Source organism: Erpetoichthys calabaricus, chromosome 1, assembly GCF_900747795.2.
Source record: "Erpetoichthys calabaricus chromosome 1, fErpCal1.3, whole genome shotgun sequence".
Lineage (NCBI taxonomy): Eukaryota > Metazoa > Chordata > Cladistia > Polypteriformes > Polypteridae > Erpetoichthys > Erpetoichthys calabaricus.
Window position 1 is genome coordinate 213,044,275 of NC_041394.2, and position 22,280 is coordinate 213,066,554.

A 22,280-nucleotide genomic window follows, 5' to 3' on the forward strand; every position below is an offset into this window, starting at 1 on the left:
AAGATATTCTTTCACATAGGGCACTAAGCATTTTATATTGAATTCTAAGTAGGGGTGGGCGGTATGACCAAAATTCTATATCACAGTATTTTTCTAAATTATCCCGGTTTCACGGTATTCGACGGTATTTTTTCCCCATGCATGAGTGGATGTTAACCACATTTTCCACTGCAATTACTGGCTAAGAATAACCTATTCCACTGTCAAGAGTATTGTACATTGTACAAAAAAACATTTTAATGTGCACACAAGTATTAATACAGTTTTGCATTGCCCCATAAAGTGATAGTTTTCAAGGGGGTGTCACTAATGGAGAAGGTATCACATTGCATAACAGATGCAGTCAAAATATAGAATCTTTTTATTGAACAAATTTTGCAAAAACAAAATTTTGACAACATATTTTCAACCATACAGAGAGGCATTTAGACTTAGTAAAATATCCAGAAGTGCTTGTCAAAAATTGTATTGCACCGAATATGTCTTAGAAAAGGAATAAATAGTAAATATTTTTTGTAAACCAACTACACTTCTGTTAATGTTAACAATCTCTGTCCACTGACACGTTAAAGTGACTTTTTAAACAACTTTCATCATTAAACTGCATAATATTTAAACTAATAAATAATAACAATAAAATAAATAATTGTATTACTGATAGTTGCACTATTACTTCAAGACTTCAAGCCCAGGTGCATTACACAGTATTCACCAAATTAAAATAAAATAAAACAAGTGCAACTTGGTGATGACATCTTTACCAACTGAACCATCATTTAGGCAAACTGCATTAATATGGACCTTACTTCAATATGTTGAGAACAAAGTCAACATTTCCACTTTATTCTCATAGTTTACTTCATAATTAAAGTAGAATGTCGTAAAACTAAACTTCTTCCTAAAATCAATGTTTAATCAATTACTTAATTTACCCCGTCATAAATTAATGCAGCACATTAAATGCTTTGTGTTACGTTCCCCGACCCAGTGGTTAATCACTACGCTTCTTAAACTGACTTCCTCCGCACTAAGAGAAGACAGCGATCACCTTACAGAATCCATTCACTTCATGATATTCCTGCTTTCTGAAAATTTAGAATGCTAAGATAAATACTTGATATCATTTTCATGTATTACAGGTATTACACATGCACGGTAGTGAGGCGGTAGTGCTGCTCCCTCACAGTAAGTGGTCCCCAGGTGTATGTTCAGTGTAGAGAACTTTATGGCAGGTGTGACGAGGCTCCAAAAAACTGGATGTATGAATAGCTATCGCACAGGTTTAACTTAAATATTGTGTGAATGTTGGGTTTGTGATCTGCTGGTCGGAGACACGAACACAGAATTCAATGCATGTTCTTCTGAGCGGGCTATCTTTATTGCATGCATGCTGTCTCTATCTGACGTACCAAAACGCCAGTTCCTATCCTTCCTTTTTCTTTCACCACATAACCAATCACCACACGATAAACGTCTTTGTGAAATTAAGACTAGTTATAACCTTAGCCCACGGAGTGTTCAGAACTTTAAAAATATTTTCGTTATACATGTTTAATTATGCCATCCATTCAGAGTTGCGCCCATCTCTGAATGAGTCGCCAGCACATCGCAGGATGAATAGAAGCAAAACATACACTAGCAGGGTCAATATAGCACAACAAAACCCCACATCCTACATGACTTTGAAAGGAAACTGAAGCACGCCGAGTAAACCCACCAGAAAAACATGCAAATGCAAGGCAGGCACGCCGCCGTGCCCCATATGATTAATGCATGCTTTAATGCATTTCACCATGAAAATTATATTAAGTATTTATCTTAGCATTCTAAATGTTTAGAGAGCAGGAAGATCATGAAGTGAATGTATTCTGTGCGGCGATCACTGCAGGCGCCTCCTCTTAGTGCAAGAAGAAGTCAGTTTAAGAATCACTTAAAGCATTTAATGTGCTATATAACTTATGACGGGGTTTGAGAAAATCTAGTAAATTAAATATTCATTTTACGATGAAGTTTAGTTTACGATGTTCTACTTTAATGACAAATTACGAGAATAAAGTCAACATGTCAACTTTAATCTTGACATAAATGGTGAGAATAAAGTAGAAATGTCGAGAATAAAGTCAACATGTCGTCACACTATTACACAGTACCCAGGTACATTACACTGTATTGAAAACAAATAAAACAAGTACAACTTGGCTTGCAGTATTATCCAGTAGTATAGAAACAGTATTTACACATCTGACCTTTTAAAACTAAAGTATCTCCAGGCGACGGACGTGACTCCTTTTTTTCGGCAAAAGTTCTTCTGTTCATCATGTTCAACTTTATCGTCGGCTTCAGTTTCGGAATGTTCTCTGTCCATTTTCACCACGCAATACCTATGCTACCGCTACCTATTTGGTGGTGTAGCAGTGAAAAAGAGCCCTAGTGCAACAAATCTGTGTTTAGCGGTGTAGCAGTGAAAAAGGTCCCCACTTGAACAGTTTCCCGCCGAACGTCGTTTAGGCAATTTAAACTGGTGTTGCGGTATAAGAAAAATCCATATCATAAAAAAAATAAAAAACAGTTCTCGGTATGAACCAGTATACCACCCAGCACTAATTCTAAGATTTGTTTATTTGCCAATGGTCTCACCTCAATACTTTATTTGTAATGTTTCTAGATGAATTATATATATACAGTAATCCCTCCTCCATCGCGGGGGTTGCGTTCCAGAGCCACCCGCGAAATAAGAAAATCTGCGAAGTAGAAACCATATGTTTATATGGTTATTTTTATATTGTCATGCTTGGGTCACAGATTTGCGCAGAAACACAGGAGGTTGTAGAGAGACAGGAACGTTATTCAAACACTGCAAACAAACATTTGTCTCTTTTTCAAAAATTTAAACTGTGCTCCATGACGAGACAGAGATGACAGTTCTGTCTCACAATTAAAACAATGCAAACATATCTTCCTCTTCAAAGGAGTGCGTGTCAGGAGCACAGGGTGTCAGAAACAGAGAGCAAAGCAAACAAATCAATACGGCTGTTTGGCTTATGTATGCGAAGCACCGCGGCACAAAGCTGTTGAAGGCGGCAGCTCACACCCCCTCCGTCAGGAGCAGGGAGAGAGAGAGAGAGAGACAGATAAAAACAAAGAGTGAAAAATCAATACGTGCCCTTTGCGCTTTTAAGTATGTGAAGCACCGTGCAGCATGTCGCTTCACTAAGCAGCTGCACACAGAAGGTAGCAACGTGAAGATAATCTTTCAGCATTTTTAGACGAGCGTCCGTATCATCTAGGTGTGCGAACAGCCCCCCTGCTCACACCCCCTACGTCAGGATCAGAGAAAGTCAGCGCAAGAGACACAGAGAAAAGTAAGTTGGGTAGCTTCTCAGCCATCTGCCAATAGCGTCCCTTGTATGAAATCAACTGGGCAAACCAACTGAGGAAGCATGTACCAGAAAGTAAAAGACCCATTGTCCTCAGAAATCCGCGAACCAGCAAAAAATCCGCGATATATATTTAAATATGCTTACATATAAAATCCGCGATAGAGTGAAGCCGCTAAAGGTGAAGCGCCATATAGCGAGGGATCACTGTGTATATATATATATATATATATATATATATATATATAATCCGATATCTGCAAAAATGTTTAAATGAATAGATTATTAAGAACTTAATGCTTTTCTCAGTTTGGAAAATTATGCTCTAAGATGACACCTTTTTATCAGAATGACCAGTCATCTTGAAAAAAACAACAAATGTTTTAACATAGTAAGAATCTGTTCATAAAAAAAGGTCTTTATTATGTCTTGTACAATACAATACAATACAATTTATTTTTATATAGCCCAAAATCACACATGAAGTGCTGCAGTGGGCTTTAACAGGCCCTGCCTTTTGTCAGCCCCCCCAGCAAGTCAAGGAAAAACTCCCAAAAAAACCCTTGTAGGAAAAAAAAAAAAATGGAAGAAACCTTGGGAAAGTCAGTTCAAACAGGGACCCCTTCCCAGCTGGGTTGGGCATGCAGTGGGTGTCAAAAAAGGGGGTAAATATAATACACAGAATAGAACACAAGTAATCCTCAATACAATATAATAGTGTAATACAAATATTACAAGTACAGAGCAGAATTGAACAGTAGATGATATCATATCCTGGAGACTTTGGCCATCAAGCTGCATCCCCCTATTGGCCATTCCACAGCTGGGTCAGTGCTGAGCCAGCCAATCCGCTGAAGGAACCCCTCTCTCCGATGATTCCTGTGATCCTCCATCAGAGATGACTTTACCTTAGGCAGGCAGAACAACTTGGAGGGTGGGCAGTGGCACCAAGTGCCACATTTGAGTACTGAGAAGAGAAACAGAATAGGTAAGGGTTAGTAACAATAGAACAAATAACTATCCTATTACTTATGTTTAGTGCTTACAACTAGCAACAGAGATGCAGTCTGTACAGTTAATCAGCAGCTCTACTCAAGATATGCTAAACTGAACTAGTGAATCTTGAGTTAAGATTTGAAAGCTGAGATCGAAGGGGCATCTCCTATAATAGCAGGCAGACCATTGCACAGTTCAGGGGCCTTGAAACTAAAAGCTCGACCTCCCACTATTATTTTATTAATCCTTAGAATCATAAGCAGACACAGGTATCTTGAGATCTTAATGTATGTTCTAGTTTGTAAGTCATGATTGATTGTTTCTTTAAGAGGCATTAGCTCTCTGGAAATGTGTTCTTTTATATTGCGGCGTTTTAATTAACCTGAATTATAAATTATTATAAATTAAAAAGGTATTATCACACCCAGCATGCAAAATGACGGTTACAAGCTTACACGACAAGTTAGGATAATTCTAGCTCTTTATTGACGGTTTCACGTGGCATTACAAACGGGAAGCTTATGACAGACATATCAAGCCATGGGACTCTTGATCTGTGCAGTCCGTCATCTTTCGTTGCCACGCTGAAAGGATTTTAGCCGGACAGAAGACATAATCTTCTGCTTGGCCTCGGACGGAAGACATACTCTTCCACCTGGAAGCTTCAAAGTGTTGGTCGTTGGTCCATCCTTTTATTTTGGTTGTTCCATGTGCAGGGTGCGTTTCTCTGGTTCCAAACAAGGGCAGGAAGGATTCCAGCCCCACCTTCAAAAAATACAGGAATAGCACAATGCCTACATACAGTTCTTATACTCCCAACAAGGAAATAAGATGGTGTACTGACAGAAGACAGAAATATACTAGTTTGTCTTTAAGCTGACTATTCAATTCTCCAGTTGTCTGTGGCTCTCTAGCCCTGTGCTTGGCTCGGCAATTCTAAATGCTGCTGTTGTGCTTCTGTGTACCATACTTGGTGTGCCTGTATGAATGAGTCCATAACAGTGGGCACAGAGAACAGTGACATTAAACTTAATAAAAAAAACACATAGTATAACAATGATAAGTTCAGACAAGTAGGCCGGACCTTGGCCATTTAAGGCTTTATATGTTAAAAAGAGGATTTTGAAATTTGCCCTAAACTTAACCAACCAGGAGCCAGTGTTAGGATTTAAGAACTGGAGTTATGTGTTCATATTTTCTTGTTCTTGTAATAATTCTTGCAGCAGCATTTTAGATTAACTGGAAGCTGTATAAAGAACAGTTTGAACATCCAGTGAACACCACATTGCAGTAGTCAATCCTACTAGAAATAAATGCATGAATTAATTTCTCAGAATCCTGCTTATTTAGAAAATGCCTTTATTTCGCAACATTTTTAAGATGGAAGAAGCATGATTTTGACAACTTTGTAATGTGCGCTTTAAATGACATGCTAGAGTCCAAAATAACTCCTAGATTGCAGGCTGATTCAATAAAATTTAATGATGATTCTAACTGAGTTAAATGATGACAAAATACTGTTGCGATCAGTGTCATTCCCTCCAATAAATAATATCTCTGCTTTATCAGTGTTTAAAGACAAGTAGTTCTTATCCATCCACTCCTTTAATTCACTAACACAACTAATTAAAGACAACATTGCAGAAACTTCATTTGGTCTAAATGAAAGGTATAAATGGGTGTCATCTGTGTATGAGTCAAAATGAACTTGTTTCCTAATGATAGATCCCAGTGGAAGCATGTAAAGTGAAAACAGTAAAGGTCCCAGTACTGAGCCCTGTGGGACACCATATCTCAGTTCTGTGTATAATGATGGAGTACTGTCAGCACATTTCTGTACATACTGGAATCGATTTGCTAAATAAGAACGAAACCAGGCAAGGACAGTGCCTGTAAGTCCAACATCATTTTCCAGCCAGTGCAGTAAAATAGAATGGTCCATGGTGTCAAATGCTGCACTTAAATCTAACAAAGTAATTACAGTGGAGTTTCCGTCATCAGAGGATATCAGAATGTCGTTTACAACACGCGTTAGTGCTGTTTCTGTACAATGACCAGTGCGGAAACCAGACTGGAATTTCTCAAATAAATTGTAATACATCAGGCGTGACTGAAGCTGATTGGCGACTACTTTTTCAAGTATTTTTAGAGAGAAAGGGTAAATTTGAAATTGGTCTATAATTATTAAGTATATGTGAGGCAAGGTCTGACTTTTTAAGTAATGGTTTGATGACTGACACTTTTAGTCCATCAGGTACTGTGCCATGCAATAATGAACTATTAATAATGTTAAGAATAGGCACTGCAAGAACATCCATTGCACTTTTTACTAGTTTTATAGGCACCAGATCTAGGGAACAAGCAGTAGGTTCCATTTTAGAAATTAAAGTCAAGTCTTCCTGCTCAGTTACAGGATTAACTCTAAACTCTAAAACCATCTCTTAACAAGGCCCCATAGTATTTTTTATTGCTAGTACAAGTTTAAAAAAATATTTATTTATTGGTCCCTGAATAAATTAGTAGTAGTGGTAGTAGTAAGCCTTTGTGTAAAAAATTATATAACCAGATATGTTGTACAGTACATTTTTAAGCAGGTCCTTTTCCTCAAGTGTCTGTGACATTTTATAATGTAAACCAACTATTGATCACTGCTTATAATTAATAAATAACAACAACAACAACATTTATTTATATAGCACATTTTCATACAAAAAGTAGCTCAAAGTGCTTTACATAATGAAGAAAAGAAAAATAAAAGACAAAATAAGAAATTAAAATAAGACAACATTAGTTAACATAGAAAAGGAGTAAGGTCCGATGGCCAAGGTAGACAGAAAAAACAAAAAAAAACTCCAGAAAGCTGGAGAAAAAAATAAAATCTGTAGGGGTTCCAGGCCACGAGACCGCCCAGTCCCCTGTGGGCATTCTACCTAACATAAATGAAATAGTCCTCCTTATAGTTAGGGTTCTCACGGAGTCACTTGATGCTGATGGTCATACAGACTTCTGGCTTTTAATCCATCCATCATTGTTGGAACATCATGGTGCTTTGGGTAAAAGGACACCGGAAAAGGGAAACAGAAGAGAGAGTAGGGGTTAGTACAGATTTTAGAGCCACCATGAATAGTTATTATAATGAAGATATAAGAAATGATATTTTTCACTAATTAAAAAAGGAATTCTTAGCATTCATGTTGTTTTAGTCACTTTTTAGTTTTTTGTTTGACTAACTCGGTTCAGAAAGTGAAGTTTTAAATAACTCATAACTGAAGGGAGCAAATTTATATAATGAGCCACATAATTCTAGGGTTCATGTTTTTACAGTACTCATCATGTTTTGTTTTTTTTTTTTTCTTTTCTTTAGCCTAAAGAAAAGCCCAGTCTATTTAATAAATAGTATTCAACAGGTCAAATCACAGGATTGAAAATGTTTAATTTACTTTAAGAAAATGGATGACTTTTTTTTTTTCTTATAACTTTGAACTTCAGGGTATCTAACAAGCTATATTCAAACCCCTATACAATTAGCAATTTTGTTGTTTTGCTCCATAAATAAACTGCAGTTTCCTTTGATTGTGGATATCTGCATATAGTAGTGTCATAAACAAGACAAAAAAAGTCACGAAAAGGTTTGGAGCAGCCACCTGTGTATTGTTCCTGGCTGCAAAATGGATAGTAATAATATACAGATGTGTATAGACTGAAGCCACCAACAGAACTGACTCGATAGCACAAAGATGGCAGCTTTTAAGTAGAGCAGAGGAATTGATGTCATCAGTGGACCTGAAACCGGAAGTGGCATCATCAGTGGGGGCCGGAGGTGACATTATTAATGCCAGACCTGGCAGTGATGTCATCGGGGCCAGGCAGTATTTCCCGTAACTGGTCTGAAGAGAAGTGAGAGAAAGAGTTCTTGCACTCCGCCACCCCCGGTCTGGTTTGGAATTAACCTTGTTTAGACCCTTTAGCTGCCTCCCATGCGCACGTGTGTGACAGCAGCTTCTTGTTTCACTTACTGTATGTAAGTTATGAAAGTCTGAAAGTAGGGGTTGTTGTTTTTCTATCATTTATGTATTGAAAGTGAGACTGGTGAAATACTGTTTGCTAAATTTATTTTTTGTTACTGTATGTTGAGCAAGCTCTTCTTAGTCTTAGATAATTGGTTACTTTGCCTTGAGTAACGCTTCTGTTTCAGTTATGATTCCAAGAATTAAAATATAAGACTATATAAAACCTTTTTTTTTTTTTTGTTATGGTTCTGATAAAAGTTGCTATTTTTAAATGAGAGCCTTGCCTAATCTGCTAGAAAATTTGGCCTTTATTCATTGTGGACAAAACAGTGTATTTTCCCCTACGGTTTCCTCTACAAGGCTACCTTTGAAAAGTGGCTGTCATCTAATATCTCAGATTACTCATAACTAAGGATGTAGGCTGAACACTCTGTGCCAGAATGGATAAGGTTGTTACTGAATTTCTTTGCCAGCTAATGAGTTGCTTGTTGGCTGTTATAAAGTTTGTTGTCTCATAAGTTTTTATCGGGACAGTAATGACAAATAGATGAGAAGATTTGGATGACCAAAATAATATCACAAATGCTTTTAGTTTTAAGTGGTTTCAGTGATGTGCTACTGAGTGTATTTTAATGTAATTGGCTAAAGTTCAGGCACCTTGGTTTGTGTACTTGTCAGGGATTTGATTTCACTTGCAAGGTGAACTTCATAATATGTGTAACCAAGACATGTGACTGTACACAATGTGACCACAAACTTTATAACAGCTGGCTTACAATTTATTAACGTCATAATATTTTAATGTTAACACTTTTTTAAAATAAGACTTGGTTACTGGAGTAAACATTTTAACTATTTTATGGTAGTTTGACCTTATACTAAATGAATATGTCAATAACCAGGTTTCCATCCAAGGAGTTTTTCCGAAAAAATATTTAGCGCTTCAAATTTTTTTACCGATATAGCTGATGGAAATGCTAATTATCGATAAAATGTTGTACATGTCGACATAATATTTTTCCGTTTAACTTTAGCGCATAAATTCCATATCGATACTTCAGATGTCGCAAAAACTACATTGGAAACACTTTTTGTTGGAAAAAAGGGCTTTAGCGCAAATAAATGTGTCACATTTTCATCACGTGCAATCAAAACGAGAATGGCGGAGCAGTTCGCATGGTCTGATGAAGAGTTTTTTTTTTGATTAAACGTCGTTATTTTGTATGTATTCAAATTTCAGTTTTAATTAAAAACCTTAAGGGAAGCAGGTTACAGTACTAATTCAGTTGTTCTCGCACTGAGAAGGGATGTTGAAAGGTAGGCTCACCTGTACAGATGCGATGCTGCAAACACAGCTGCATCATGGGCACTTCCAGGAGTGCCAACGCAAATGTCTCGTATCATGCACCTGTCATCAACAAGGGCCTGGAGAACAATAGATGGCCACCCTTTGCAATTAATGTAATCGCGGTAGCCTTCCGTCGGGGGAAGAATAGGCCACCATAAATCTGTGGCACAAGATGCACCAAGGAATTGCGGTATGCAATTTCATTGGCCTCCGCTACAGTCGGAAGTCTGATATAACGCCGCATTAATTTTTCTTTAATAGCGGTGCACACAGCATATACACATCGCAGTAGGCGACCTTTGTACTAAACTGCATGTTTGTGTGGGAAAAAATAACTTCTAACTCTGTATTCTCATCAAAACTGGCTTTTACTTGTGTTATGGTTTAAACATGCATATATATATTGTATATCTGTGCTTTTATTGACCAGTCATATCCTACAGTACAGTAACATTTTATTCTCCATCTTTTGAGGCATAATAATTTACTACCATATACAGTATTTTGGTAAGAATGCTTGTTGTATAGCCTGTTTTTTTAGGGTTTGTTGGATTGTCTAATTATAGTAATAAGAGGTTATATATTCTTCAACTACTTTTGAACTGACTGACCCAGAATAAATTACTTTAATGAGGTCAGACCCCTATGGCAAAAATAAAATGCTGACTTTGTTGAGAAAGCTTTGCTTCTGAATTGTGCTTTTAATTTCAGTGAGGCTATTTGAGGCACCTTTCCTTCATTTGTACTGCTTTGGAAACTGGAGTTAATGTAAATTATATGGTAAGCCAAGCCTGTCTAATTGTTCTGCAGTAGGCACTGTATAAATGGACCTTGAAAGCATTAGTTATAGTTAGTGCTACTGAAAACTAATTAGTTATAATAACATTTTTAGTGCTCGGAAGATCTAAAGGTGATATAAAGGTTGGAGCAACCAAAGCTGAAAAAGTCGACATGTCTTCATTGCTTGATTCTTTTTCAAAAACTTTTAGTTTCCTCTTTTTAAGGAGTCTTCATTGAGCATTGACAAAGAGTAAAGATAAATTTGACAGTAGCTACCAGCAAGCTTGTATGAATAAAATACTTTTTCCTTAACTACTTTACTTTGTTTTATAACTATTTTGAAAGAGCTTTTCTTATCATTCTTGGTCTTTCTCTTCTTTTGGATAGTTGGGTCCCCCCTCACCATATTTTCAAAACCTTAACTATTGCCTGATGATCATTTTAATTACCTTCTTTTCACTTATTTTAATCTCTGTGTCGTAAAGTTATAAGGTGAAAGGTTGATATGGCTGTTTTCATATCTTTGTAGATTCTCTATGCATTTACACCAAAATTAAAAATAATTTGTATTTAGCAACATTTTCTTAGTTTGGCTTTGCCTGTACACGTTTAATAATGCTTATAAATAACATAGACGTGCTGTGTATGTATACATTTCTGATAAACCTACAAAAGCTTTTAAGCATCTTCAAGAATTCACTAGTAATACAATTTCCAAAGAAATTATAAGGGAGCATCAAGTAAGTGAGTTATCTATTGCAATGCTGCCAGATTATCACACCAGATACACAGGTCTTCATTAGTATTAATTACTTTTCATCTTTGAAGATCCGCAAACAACTGGACTTGGAAAGTAAGACAGCAGAGCTTACCTGCAATGTGACATAAAGAAATTTCAAATTGAGTGTCAGGAAACTTTTGGGGAGGGAGAGCTGGAAAGGCCATTAGGAGTGGAAATCATACCAAGGCAAATTACAGCAATGAAGTGTACAAAGACAAATCTAAGCCCACAGTTTTCAACAAACAAGAAATTGAGATAAGAATGGCAAAACAGGAAGAAAATAGCCAAGAAGCACAGAGATAAAATGCTAGTATGTTGAGAACACCGGATGGAAATCAAAACAAAAAGAGAGAAATGTAACAGCAGTTACAAAGAAACGTTAAAACTATGGCTATCATGTGGTAGCTAAGCTCATTTTAAAATATCTAGAGCTTCAGGTGAGTATTATGCTTAAAATGTCTACTTGTTTTTAAAGTATCCTTGTGCCTGGCATGTATCACTTTCAAATTGTATTGCTGGTGCACAGTATATCTGCAGTATATACAGTACATGCACAGTATGCTTTTGTAATGCAATATACCCAAACACAGGCACTACTATAATTAGTTTTATAACTGAGGAATACTTACTTGTAATGTACATTAGAAGTCGTCTGAGATGCTATTTCAATTGCTATCTTTAAAGCAATGTAAATGGATAAATGCAAATTCTCAGTGAACCATGAATATTCCTGTTACCTTTACAGCAAAACTTTGTGTTAACAGCTGTAGATAGATAGATATAATACACTAACTCAAAAATACACCAACTTTTGCATGCAAAATAGGTGTCTTTTTTAGCTTTGTATTTTAAATTCAGTATATCTAGTTTTATCATTCTGCTTTGTCATTTTTTCAGGGCTTTTACAAATGTAGGCTTACAAACTATATTGAGACAAAACCGGCTATTTTCTTTTGAGAATAGATTAATCTCAGGGTGGCATCATCTTGCTTCTGTTCATCATTAACCTTTATCAAAAGATCTTTTTTAAATAGGTTTTAAAGTTACTCCTTGACCACATATATATTGCATGATCTTGGTAGTCATCATATCTTGCACAGTGCAATAGCTACTATAATCTTGACTGTACCAAATTATTATTTTTTTTTAGCTCAAAGCAGTTAAAAAGCATGCAATACAGTTGAGCAACACAGCAGATGGTTATTGTTGCAGAATAAAAGGACATGGGCTAAATGCAAATATCCTGAAATCATAAATGCTAACAACAGATGTGTGTCTCTAAATCTGTAATATTTGCCTTATAGGGCCCTTAGAAAGGTCCTGAGTACCATTGATGTAAAAGTGCATGTTAATAAGCTCTACTTCTTTGAGTCATACAAATGCTACATCATTTGAGACTGGGGACTTCCTAAGGTCTAAGTCTACTTACACTGTACATATGGATGTTGTATATAAGACAACACATTAGTTTTATATCCAAACACATGCCTTGAACACAGAACCAAGCTGTAGATCCATTAAATAGAACCTAGGTGCAACATAATTAGACTTCAGAAATAATAAGGCTGAGAATAGGATGCACCACATGTAGGGTTCTTTGTAATTCAGTAAAGCATTAATGTACCCACACATTCTGCTGAAGGATAACCAGAGGCACTGCTTTACACAGTAAATATTTTCCAACTCAAATGGAGAACTAATAAGTAGTTGGCTACCTATGTTCCTCTTTTACGTAAAGCTTACTAAGAGCAGGCGGGTTGTTATGTATTTGGTTGACGTTGTTATCCCTGGCAACTTACATGTTCAGGATATAGTATAAGGTATTTTTTTTTGTTTTTAAGTGACTTGGATAGGGGCACACACTGAATTGATTAATAGAATTAAACGTGACCTATTGTAGTTTAAAATTTTCCTCTCTACTTGCTGTTCCAAACTTACTACCTGATATCCAATTATAATGCAGAAGACAAGCAAAAGAAAAGTAGGTAAACTTCAAATTGTGCAAAAAGTTTTAAAAAATTGTATCAGGTACCAAATGTATTGACTTTTCTTGTATTACGCATATGCATACATTATGAAAGAATGTGCTCTTTCAAGCTGGCATTTCAGCCTCAAATTGCTCTTCTGGTACCTGAGAGCAAAAGCTATCCATTGCCTGGAGCAGTGTAATAAATCTGTCCTGTGGGGATTGTAATTCTCTTTGACCCCTATTTCACAGTTGAGGTTTGAGAACAGAGACTCAGTAGTAACATACTGACACAAATACAAAATGAAAAAGGCAGCGGGCATGTTTATAAAGTACAAAGTACAGTACAGTGTCTGATTAGGAGGAGAACAAATAATTTATCTTGGGATTTTGTACAGTTAATGATAGCTAAGGCTATTTTTTAAAAAACAATTAAGGTCAAAATAAGCAACTTGTGTATTTCCGTTAATTTCTGAATATATCAATATACTGTAGTCTTCCGTTTTGTTGAAACAAGTATGTTTCAGTTACATTGATTTAAGTCTAACAACTGAAACCCTGACCTACATTTAAAGTTTAAAGAAACAATACATTTGAGCCAGTAATTAATAAAATAAAAACACCATTAATACATTCCCACCATAAGCAGCCTAAGTTTGTGTGTAGTTTTCTGCTTCTTTGTTTATTTCAAGATGTTTTTAAAAACTTGAATAATTGTCATAGTTATGTAAATAAACATAATGAATACATACATATATCCAACTTAATAAAAGGATGTGTCTGTGTATCCATATGTCTCTGTCATTTCAACAGATGGCATACCACAAACATTTGTAGTAATAAAATGCATTGCATTTGTCATTCCAGCAGATGGCACATTACAAACATTTGTAATAATGCTTCCACATAATCAACATAGGCCTCAGCGTTAACATTTGCAGTGCTCCATCTGTTTGAATGGACAAAGCATTTTATTACTACATGTATTATAAAATGGCGTCTAATAGATGGTACACTGCAAACGTTAATGCTGAGGTCTACGTTGATTACTTGGATTTCATCTTGTCTTAGATGGGTAGCACAGCTAGTATAAGGGGGAACATACAAACTCCACCCAGGTAATAATGAAACTAGGACATATGAACCCAATACAACCTACATTCTGCCCTAAAAGCATATCATTTAACAATTTATCATTAAATATTTTATCAAATATTTACCACAGTAGTGAGACAACCAATTACACTGCAGGTTGGTTAAACAGATGCAAGTAATGTTGCTTAGTCATTAGGACATTTAAAACGAAGTGTATTATTCTGTGCCCTTGATGTTGTGTGTATATATGTGTATGTCTTGCTTGTCTTGTTAGTTTAGAACTTGTAGGCCTTAAGTCTGCTGTTGAATTTCAATTTAAAACTTTTGCTGTTTTAAAAAAAAAAAAAAAAAAAAAAAAAAAAGTGTATACATCTATATTTAAAAGTACAGTGGAACCTCGGCTCACGGCCGTAAGCTCCATTGCAGGAGTTCACGCTAATAGCTTTACGAACCGATTGCTGTAAACACTTTTTTTAATGAGTTTTAAGCACAGGGATAAAAATGAACATTTGAAAAATCCGTAATTTGTACAAAAACTTACCATAAACAACCAAGAAAACTAACCTTGCATGAGTCGAGTTCTGGCATATGAAGGATGTGAGGAGGAACTGGGTGGAGAGGAGATTCCAGTTTTGAGGTAAAGTCCCTCTGCGCGATGCACATCTGACCGAGAACAATGCACTGTACAGGTATAGGGAGAGACTGAACATGTGCGTAAATCACAAGCGCATATGAACCGGAAGGGAAATGAAATAGAGCACAAAGAGTTCACAGCGAATGCACAGGGAGAGACTGAACACGTGCGGAAATCATTGGTGCATACGAACCGGAAGGGAAACTGGCTTGTTCGTCACCCGAGTGTGTGGTCGTGAACAGATGCAGAAGTTTGGCAAACTTTTTGGTTGTAACCCAATTTGTACGTGTTCCGAGACGTTCGTGACCTGAGGTTCCACTGTATATTCAATTTTTGAATACCTTTAAACAAAGGAAAACATGAATGTCATAATAGCCATGTTAATTATATTATGCTGTGAATTGTTACAGGTTATCCTTCAGGTTAATCTTTTCATTTTCAGTTTTTCTTTGCAAATGTGCAGCACCCTTTTACCCAAACAAAGAGCAAGGAGACGTTGGAAACTCTGTACCTTGATAGATTTCATTTGAACCCTGTCGCTGCATTTAGATCAATTCTTTATACATTATTTCAGTTATAAGAGTGAATTTTTTTTCCTGCAGAAAAGGTTAAAGTGATGTATTTGATTAAAAACAGTTGAATAGTACATAGAAGGTCATTGCAAATACACAAAGGTCGACTTGAGGGTTTTTGCAACAAGAAATGACATTTTAAAGTTTAAAAAAGGTTTATTTTTTAATTTAGCCTTCTTATTGTGAATCTTACAAGTGATAAACCTAGTATGCTGTTTTAATGACAACTGACATACACAGTATATATAAGGAATAACTGGCAAAGTCAAACTTCATGATAAGGTTAATTTAGGAGAGCTCATAATTGTTAAAAGTGAGCATTGTAACTGAAAGTAGGCCTATGCAATGCAGTTGATTTTTTTTTTTTTTCTTTTTTTTTCTCTGCTGAACAACTATATCTTGAGATGTAATGCTACATCATACAATATGTGTTTTCATGAACAAAGGCCTGATTGACCTTTAATTTGGGCTGCATTCTAACATTCAGTTATTGATTGCATACCCTTTGGTCCCTTGTGATATTTTTAACATCAAGGTATAAAGAGAATAAGGTTTGTGTTTTTGCAGTGCACTCAATGATGCCATATGCAAGGCTGCCTTTACCTGACAATAGCAAACACTTTGTCAACTGTTTTCTAACCTTCTCCAATTATGTTCCTAATAAACAGCCTCTTTGCGTTCTTTAAACTCTGTCATTGAGGCATTTTAATAATTTTTTTTATGTTTTTATTTCCTACATCAAACCTCATAATGTCTGTGGTTTTGATTTTGGCTTTGATCATTTTAACTGGATTTATCTGTATGACTGATTATGTCCCTTTCTTCTTGTATCCACTGTTTTTGAATGTTACTTTAAATTAGAGATTCTTAAACTATGGGTTGTTGGTTTGCAAGTTATAGTTGTATTTAATTTTAATGTGTCGTTGATGGTTTGTGGAAGGAAATAATGAATCGTAGGACACACTGCATGTTGAATAAGCAACCAACATTGCTCAGACAATCGTCCTCAATTACCAAACCCCAAATCTGACCATCTTCCATAACTCTCCAACAGAGCAACTCCCACCCTCACACTGAAGATTGTCCCTATATTCAACAAGGAATCTTGAGGACAGTAAAAAGGGCAAGATTGGGTCTCAACAAGTTTAAGAAACCCTGCTTTAAATAATGCCAGCTCAATTCTTACTTACCTGGATGTTTACATAGGGATTAAAATCTGGCAGTAAATTATATTACCTTACAACTGCATTATATTTAGACCTGTCAGTACATGTTCTGATGCATTTAAAATTACCAGCTTTTATGGAATATTTCTTGTGCCGTTTGCAAAAAAATGTCCTGTGTTTACCTATATATTAAAGATGACATCTTACAGGTAATGTTTTTTTTTTTTGTGCTTGCTCTATTTTTGCAATAGCATTAGCATTATGGTATGTGCTTAGCTAGTGTGAACTAACTACTATAGTGACTAAGGTTTGGACAAGAAATCAACGTTGAATCCAGCTTTGCAAATGCAGAAATTATGTTTGTATTTCATTTTGATAAATGTTTCAGGTAAATATTTAAATGTAAATGTAAACCATTTGCTTTTGTTTTCAGCGGCTTCTTATACAGACAGCTCTGATGATGAGACTTCTCCAAGGGATAAACAACAGAAGAACTCAAAGGGTAGTAGTGACTTCTGCATCAAGAACATCAAGCAGGCTGACTTTGGACGCCGAGAGATAGAGATTGCAGAGCAAGGTAGTTAAAATTGAATATTAGAATGCTCTGCTTTCCATGGTTTAATAGAAGTACACTTCAAAGGGAAGTGTTTAAAGGAATCTGATTTGGGGTGTTAGTTATATGCTATTTAATATGTAATTGATGCATCCTGAAACATTTTTCATTGATCAGAACATTTTTTTTTTTTATTAAATAAAATCTTTAGTTTTACAGTGATAGTAGTATTGACATTTGCCCAGAGTGTAGTGCATACATACTCACTACCTATGAAGGCTTATAGCATTTGTTATTATTAGTCATAATTATATTTAATAATCTTTAAACAGTATGAGTTGTTAAATGTGTGCTGGTCCTTTACAATCCAAAGTAGTAATATAGTGGTATATTCTTTCCTTAATGTAGATTATTAAAGAAGTTAAGAACATCGAGTTAAGGTAAAACGTACAAAAGTTTAAAAAGAGGTTGTATTTTTATCAAAAGCCTAGAAGAAAAAATTGTTTATTTCAGTTTGTGTATGCAAAATTGGAAATTCTAGCACATATTTCAATTTACATTTAGTTGGAGTTGGTACATACTCCAGCAACCTGATAATTGTTTCTGACAACACCTCTGGGTGCATCCACTTAGTTTATCACTTGAGAGAGACGCACGCTGTGGAACTTCTTGTTGGGGAGTAGAGGGGTTGTGAAAGAGAGCGCTGGCCTGTCTTCCTCAAAAATCTATCAGTCTTGGCATGTCATTCCTGAGCAGTCTTGATCTTGGCATTGATCAGTTTAAAACAGGTAAGGAGTAAGAGGGGAACTATTACCTCGGACCTCATTTAAGCAGTAAGATATTTTGAATAGGCAAGGGGCAGTGGCCATGGAAGAGGGGAATGAAACCAAATGGGTGAAATGAGTGAAGCTTCAGAGCCAGAGCTGCAGGAGACTGGGCAGTGGAACTAAAATGCAGCTGAGCATGGAGACACAGGTTTGTCCTGTGGCCCCCTTTCATATCACCTAAGAGCAGTTCGCGCACTGCACAGGTTTAGAAATGCCACACCTTAGTCAAGAACTGCACTGATGTAGGGCTAGTTATATTCAACATTTGTAGACCATTTTGAGAAATGTTTATTTAAAAAAAAAAAAAAAAAAAAAAAGTCAAACCTGACAGCCCCGAGTTTTAAAACTATTTCTGTAGTCTGTGTGGAAGTATCTACAAATTACAGCAGACATTTTAATCATTCAGTGGTTCAATGCTCAGTAGGAATTCTGAATCCTCCTCAGATCTGGATTAGTAGTCATATTTCATAACGGGGTTCACAGAAAAATGCGTGGACAACTGTGTGACTATGAAAACAATCCACATATTCCATTAGAAACCTGTGAATCACCAATGACATTAGCATTTTACTGATAGCATGTAGTAGTGTATTTTGAGACAATAAGGATGGAAGCATACAAAAGATTCTGTTACAAGTGCAATAAACAAAGTAGCTAAATATTAGTACGGGGGTAAACATAAAAGAAAATATAGCAGTAGTAATGTTTAACACAAAGTTTGCAGGAGTTCAGAGATTATTTTACTGATTACAAAGTAAAGTTTTATTCAATCTCATCCATTTTTCTCTTCCTTATGAACTTAATATCATTTTTACCTATTGTATTCGTAATAACAAGCAGCCTACCATTCAGCTAGCTGTAGCACCACACAACAACAACATTTAGCTCAAAATGCTTTACAAGATGTCAAAGAAGTAGTTACAAGAAAAGAAAAAAAATTAAAATTGGGTGACAATTATAATGCATAAATAGTATTCAAAAAATAAAAAATAAACACATAAGATCGAGGTAGAATTAAGAGAAGTAGAGTCATTAAATACAGAATTGCTTTTTTAAAAGTCACTAAATAAAAGTTCAATGATAAGGGCTGTTGGCCAGGATAAATTGAAAAAGTAATAAAAAAAAAAACTCCAGTTATGCTAGAGGAAAAAAAAAAAAAAACTAAATTTTCCAGGCCAAAAGACCTCCCAGTGGACACTGTGCATTTTGGCTAAAATAAATGTTAAGTAGTATACAGTGGGGCAAAAAAGTATTTAGTCAGCCACCAATTGTGCAAGTTCTCCCACTTAAAAAGATGATAGAAAAAAATCCAGAAAATCACATTGTCTGATTTTTAAAGAATTTATTTGCAAATTATGGTGGAAAAAAGTATTTGGTCAATAACAAAAGTTCATCTCAATACTTTGTTATATACCATTTGTTGGCAATGACAGAGGTCAAACGTTTTCTGTAAGTCTTCACAAGGTTTTCACACACTGTTGCTGGTATTTTGGCCCATTCCTCCATGCAGATCTCCTCTAGAGCAGTGATGTTTTGGGGCTGTCGCTGGGCAACACGGACTTTCAACTCCCTCCAAAGATTTTCTATGGGGTTGAGATCTGGAGACTGGCTAGGCCACTCCAGGACCTTGAAATGCTTCTTACGAAGCCACTCCTTCGTTATCCGGGCGGTGTGTTTGGGATTATTATCATGCTGAAAGACCCAGCCACGTTTCATCTTCAATGCCCTTGCTGATGGAAGGAGGTTTTCACTCAAAATCTGACGATACATGGCACTATTCATTCTTTCCTTTACACGGATCAGTCGTCCTGGTCCCTTTGCAGAAAAACAGCCCCAAAGCATGATGTTTCCACCCCCATGCTTTACAGTAGGTATGGTGTTCTTTGGATTCAACTCCGCATTCTTTCTCCTCCAAACACGACAAGTAGAGTTTTTTTCATCTGACCATATGACATTCTCCCAATCCTCTTCTGGATCATCCAAATGCTCTCTAGCAAACTTCAGACGGGCCTGAACATGTACTGGCTTAAGCAGGGGGAAACGTCTGGCTGGCACTGCAGGATTTGAGTCCCTGGCAGCGTAGTGTGTTACTGATGGTAGCCTTTGTTACTTTGGTCCCAGCTCTCTGCAGGTCATTCACTAGGTCCCCCAGTGTAGTTCTGGGATTTTTGCTCACCGTTCTTGTGATCATTTTGACCCCACGGAGTGAGATCTTGCGTGGAACCCCAGATCGAGGGAGATTATCAGTGGTCTTGTATGTCTTCCATTTTCTAATAATTGCTCCCACAGTTGATTTCTTCACACCAAGCTGCTTACCTATTGCAGATTCAGTCATCCCAGCCTGGTGCAGGTCTACAATTTTGTTTCTGGTGTCCTTTGACAGCTCTTTGGTCTTGGCCATAGTGGAGTTTGGAGTGTGACTGTTTGAGGTTGTGGACAGGTGTCTTTTATATTGATAACGAGTTCAAACAGGTGCCATTAATACAGGTAACGAGTGGAGGACAGAGGAGCCTCTTACAGAAGAAGTTACAGGTCTGTGAGAGCCAGAAATCTATCTTGTTTGTAGGTGACCAAATACTTATTTTCCACCATAATTTGCAAATAAATTCTTTAAAAATCAGACAATGTGATTTTCTGGATTTTTTTTTTTGTCATTTTGTCTCTCATAGTTGAGGTATACCTATGATGAAAATTACAGGTCTCTCTTATCTTTTTAAGTGGGTGAACTTGCACAATTGGTGGCTGACTAAATACTTTTTTGCCCCACTGTATGTGTGTATATATATATATGTAATATATATACTGTATATATACACACACAGTGCATCTGGAAAGTATTCACAGCACATCACTTTTTCCATATTTTGTTATGTTACAGCCTTATTCCAAAATGGATTAAATTAATTTTTTTCCTCAGAATTCTACACACAACACCCCATAATGACAACGTGAAAAAAGTTTATTTGATATTTTTGCAAATTTATTAAAAATAAAAAAATTGAGAAAGCACATGTACATAAGTATTCACAGCCTTTGCCATGAAGCTCAAAATTGAACTCAGGTGCATCTTGTTTCCCCTGATCATCCTTGAGTTGTTTCTGTAGCTTAATTGGAGTCCACCTGTGGTGAATTCAGTTGATTGGACATGATTTGGAAAGGCACGCACCTGTCTATATAAGGTCCCACAGTTGACAGTTCATGTCAGAGCACAAACCAAGCATGAAGTCAAAGGAATTGTCTGTAGACCTCAGAGACAGGATTGTCTCGGGGCACAAATCTGGAGAAGGTTACAGAAAAATGTCTGCTGCTTTGAAGGTCCCAATGAGCACAGTGGCCTCCATCATCCGTAAGTGGTAGAAGTTTGATACCACCAGGACTCTTCCTAGAGCTGGCCGGCCATCTAAACTGAGTGATCGGGGGAGAAGGGCCTTAGTCAGGGAGGTGACCAAGAACCCAATGGTCACTCTGTCAGAGGTCCTCTGTGGAGAGGAGGAGAACCTTCCAGAAGGACAACCATCTCTGCAGCAATCCACCAATCAGGCCTGTATGGTAGAGTGGCCAGACGGAAGCCACTCCTTAGTAAAAGGCACATGGCAGCCCACCTGGAGTTTGCCAAAAGGCACCTGGAGGACTCTTAGACCATGAGAAAGAAAAATTCTCTGGTCTGATGAGACAAAGATTGAACTCTTTGGTGTGAATGCCAGGCGTCACATTTGGAGGAAACCAGGCACCGCTCATCACCAGGCCAATACCATCCCTACAGTGAAGCATGGTGGTGGCAGCATCATGCTGTGTGGATGTTTTTCAGCGGCAGGGACTGGGAGACTAGTCAGGATAAAGGGAAAGATGACTGCAGCAATGTACAGAGACATCCTGGATGAAAAACCTGCTCCAGAGCGCTCTTGACCTCAGACTGGGGCGACGGTTCATCTTTCAGCAGGACAACGACCCAAAGGACACAGCCAAGATATCAAAGGAGTGGCTTCAGGACAACTCTGTGAATGTCCTTGAGTGGCCCAGCCAGAGCCCCAGACTTGAATCCGATTGAACATCCCTGGAGAGATCTTAAAATGGCTGTGCACCGACACTTGCCATCCAGCCTGATGGAGCTTGAGAGGTGCTGCAAAGAGGAATGGGCGAAACTGGCCAAGGATAGGTGTGCCAAGCTTGTGACA

At 36.9% G+C, this 22,280-nt stretch overlaps 1 protein-coding gene across 2 annotated transcripts in view; it reads left to right on the top strand.

Annotated features, from left to right (window-relative positions):
- Positions 1–22,280, top strand: part of ahcyl2b (adenosylhomocysteinase like 2b) — a 211,758-nt gene that overhangs the window by 104,115 nt on the left and 85,363 nt on the right. For both annotated transcript variants that reach the window (XM_028811358.2, XM_028811348.2), the window contains exon 3: positions 17,159–17,302. In XM_028811358.2, coding sequence (XP_028667191.1) covers positions 17,159–17,302 — 144 coding nt within the window. The remainder of the gene's footprint in view (positions 1–17,158; positions 17,303–22,280) is intronic.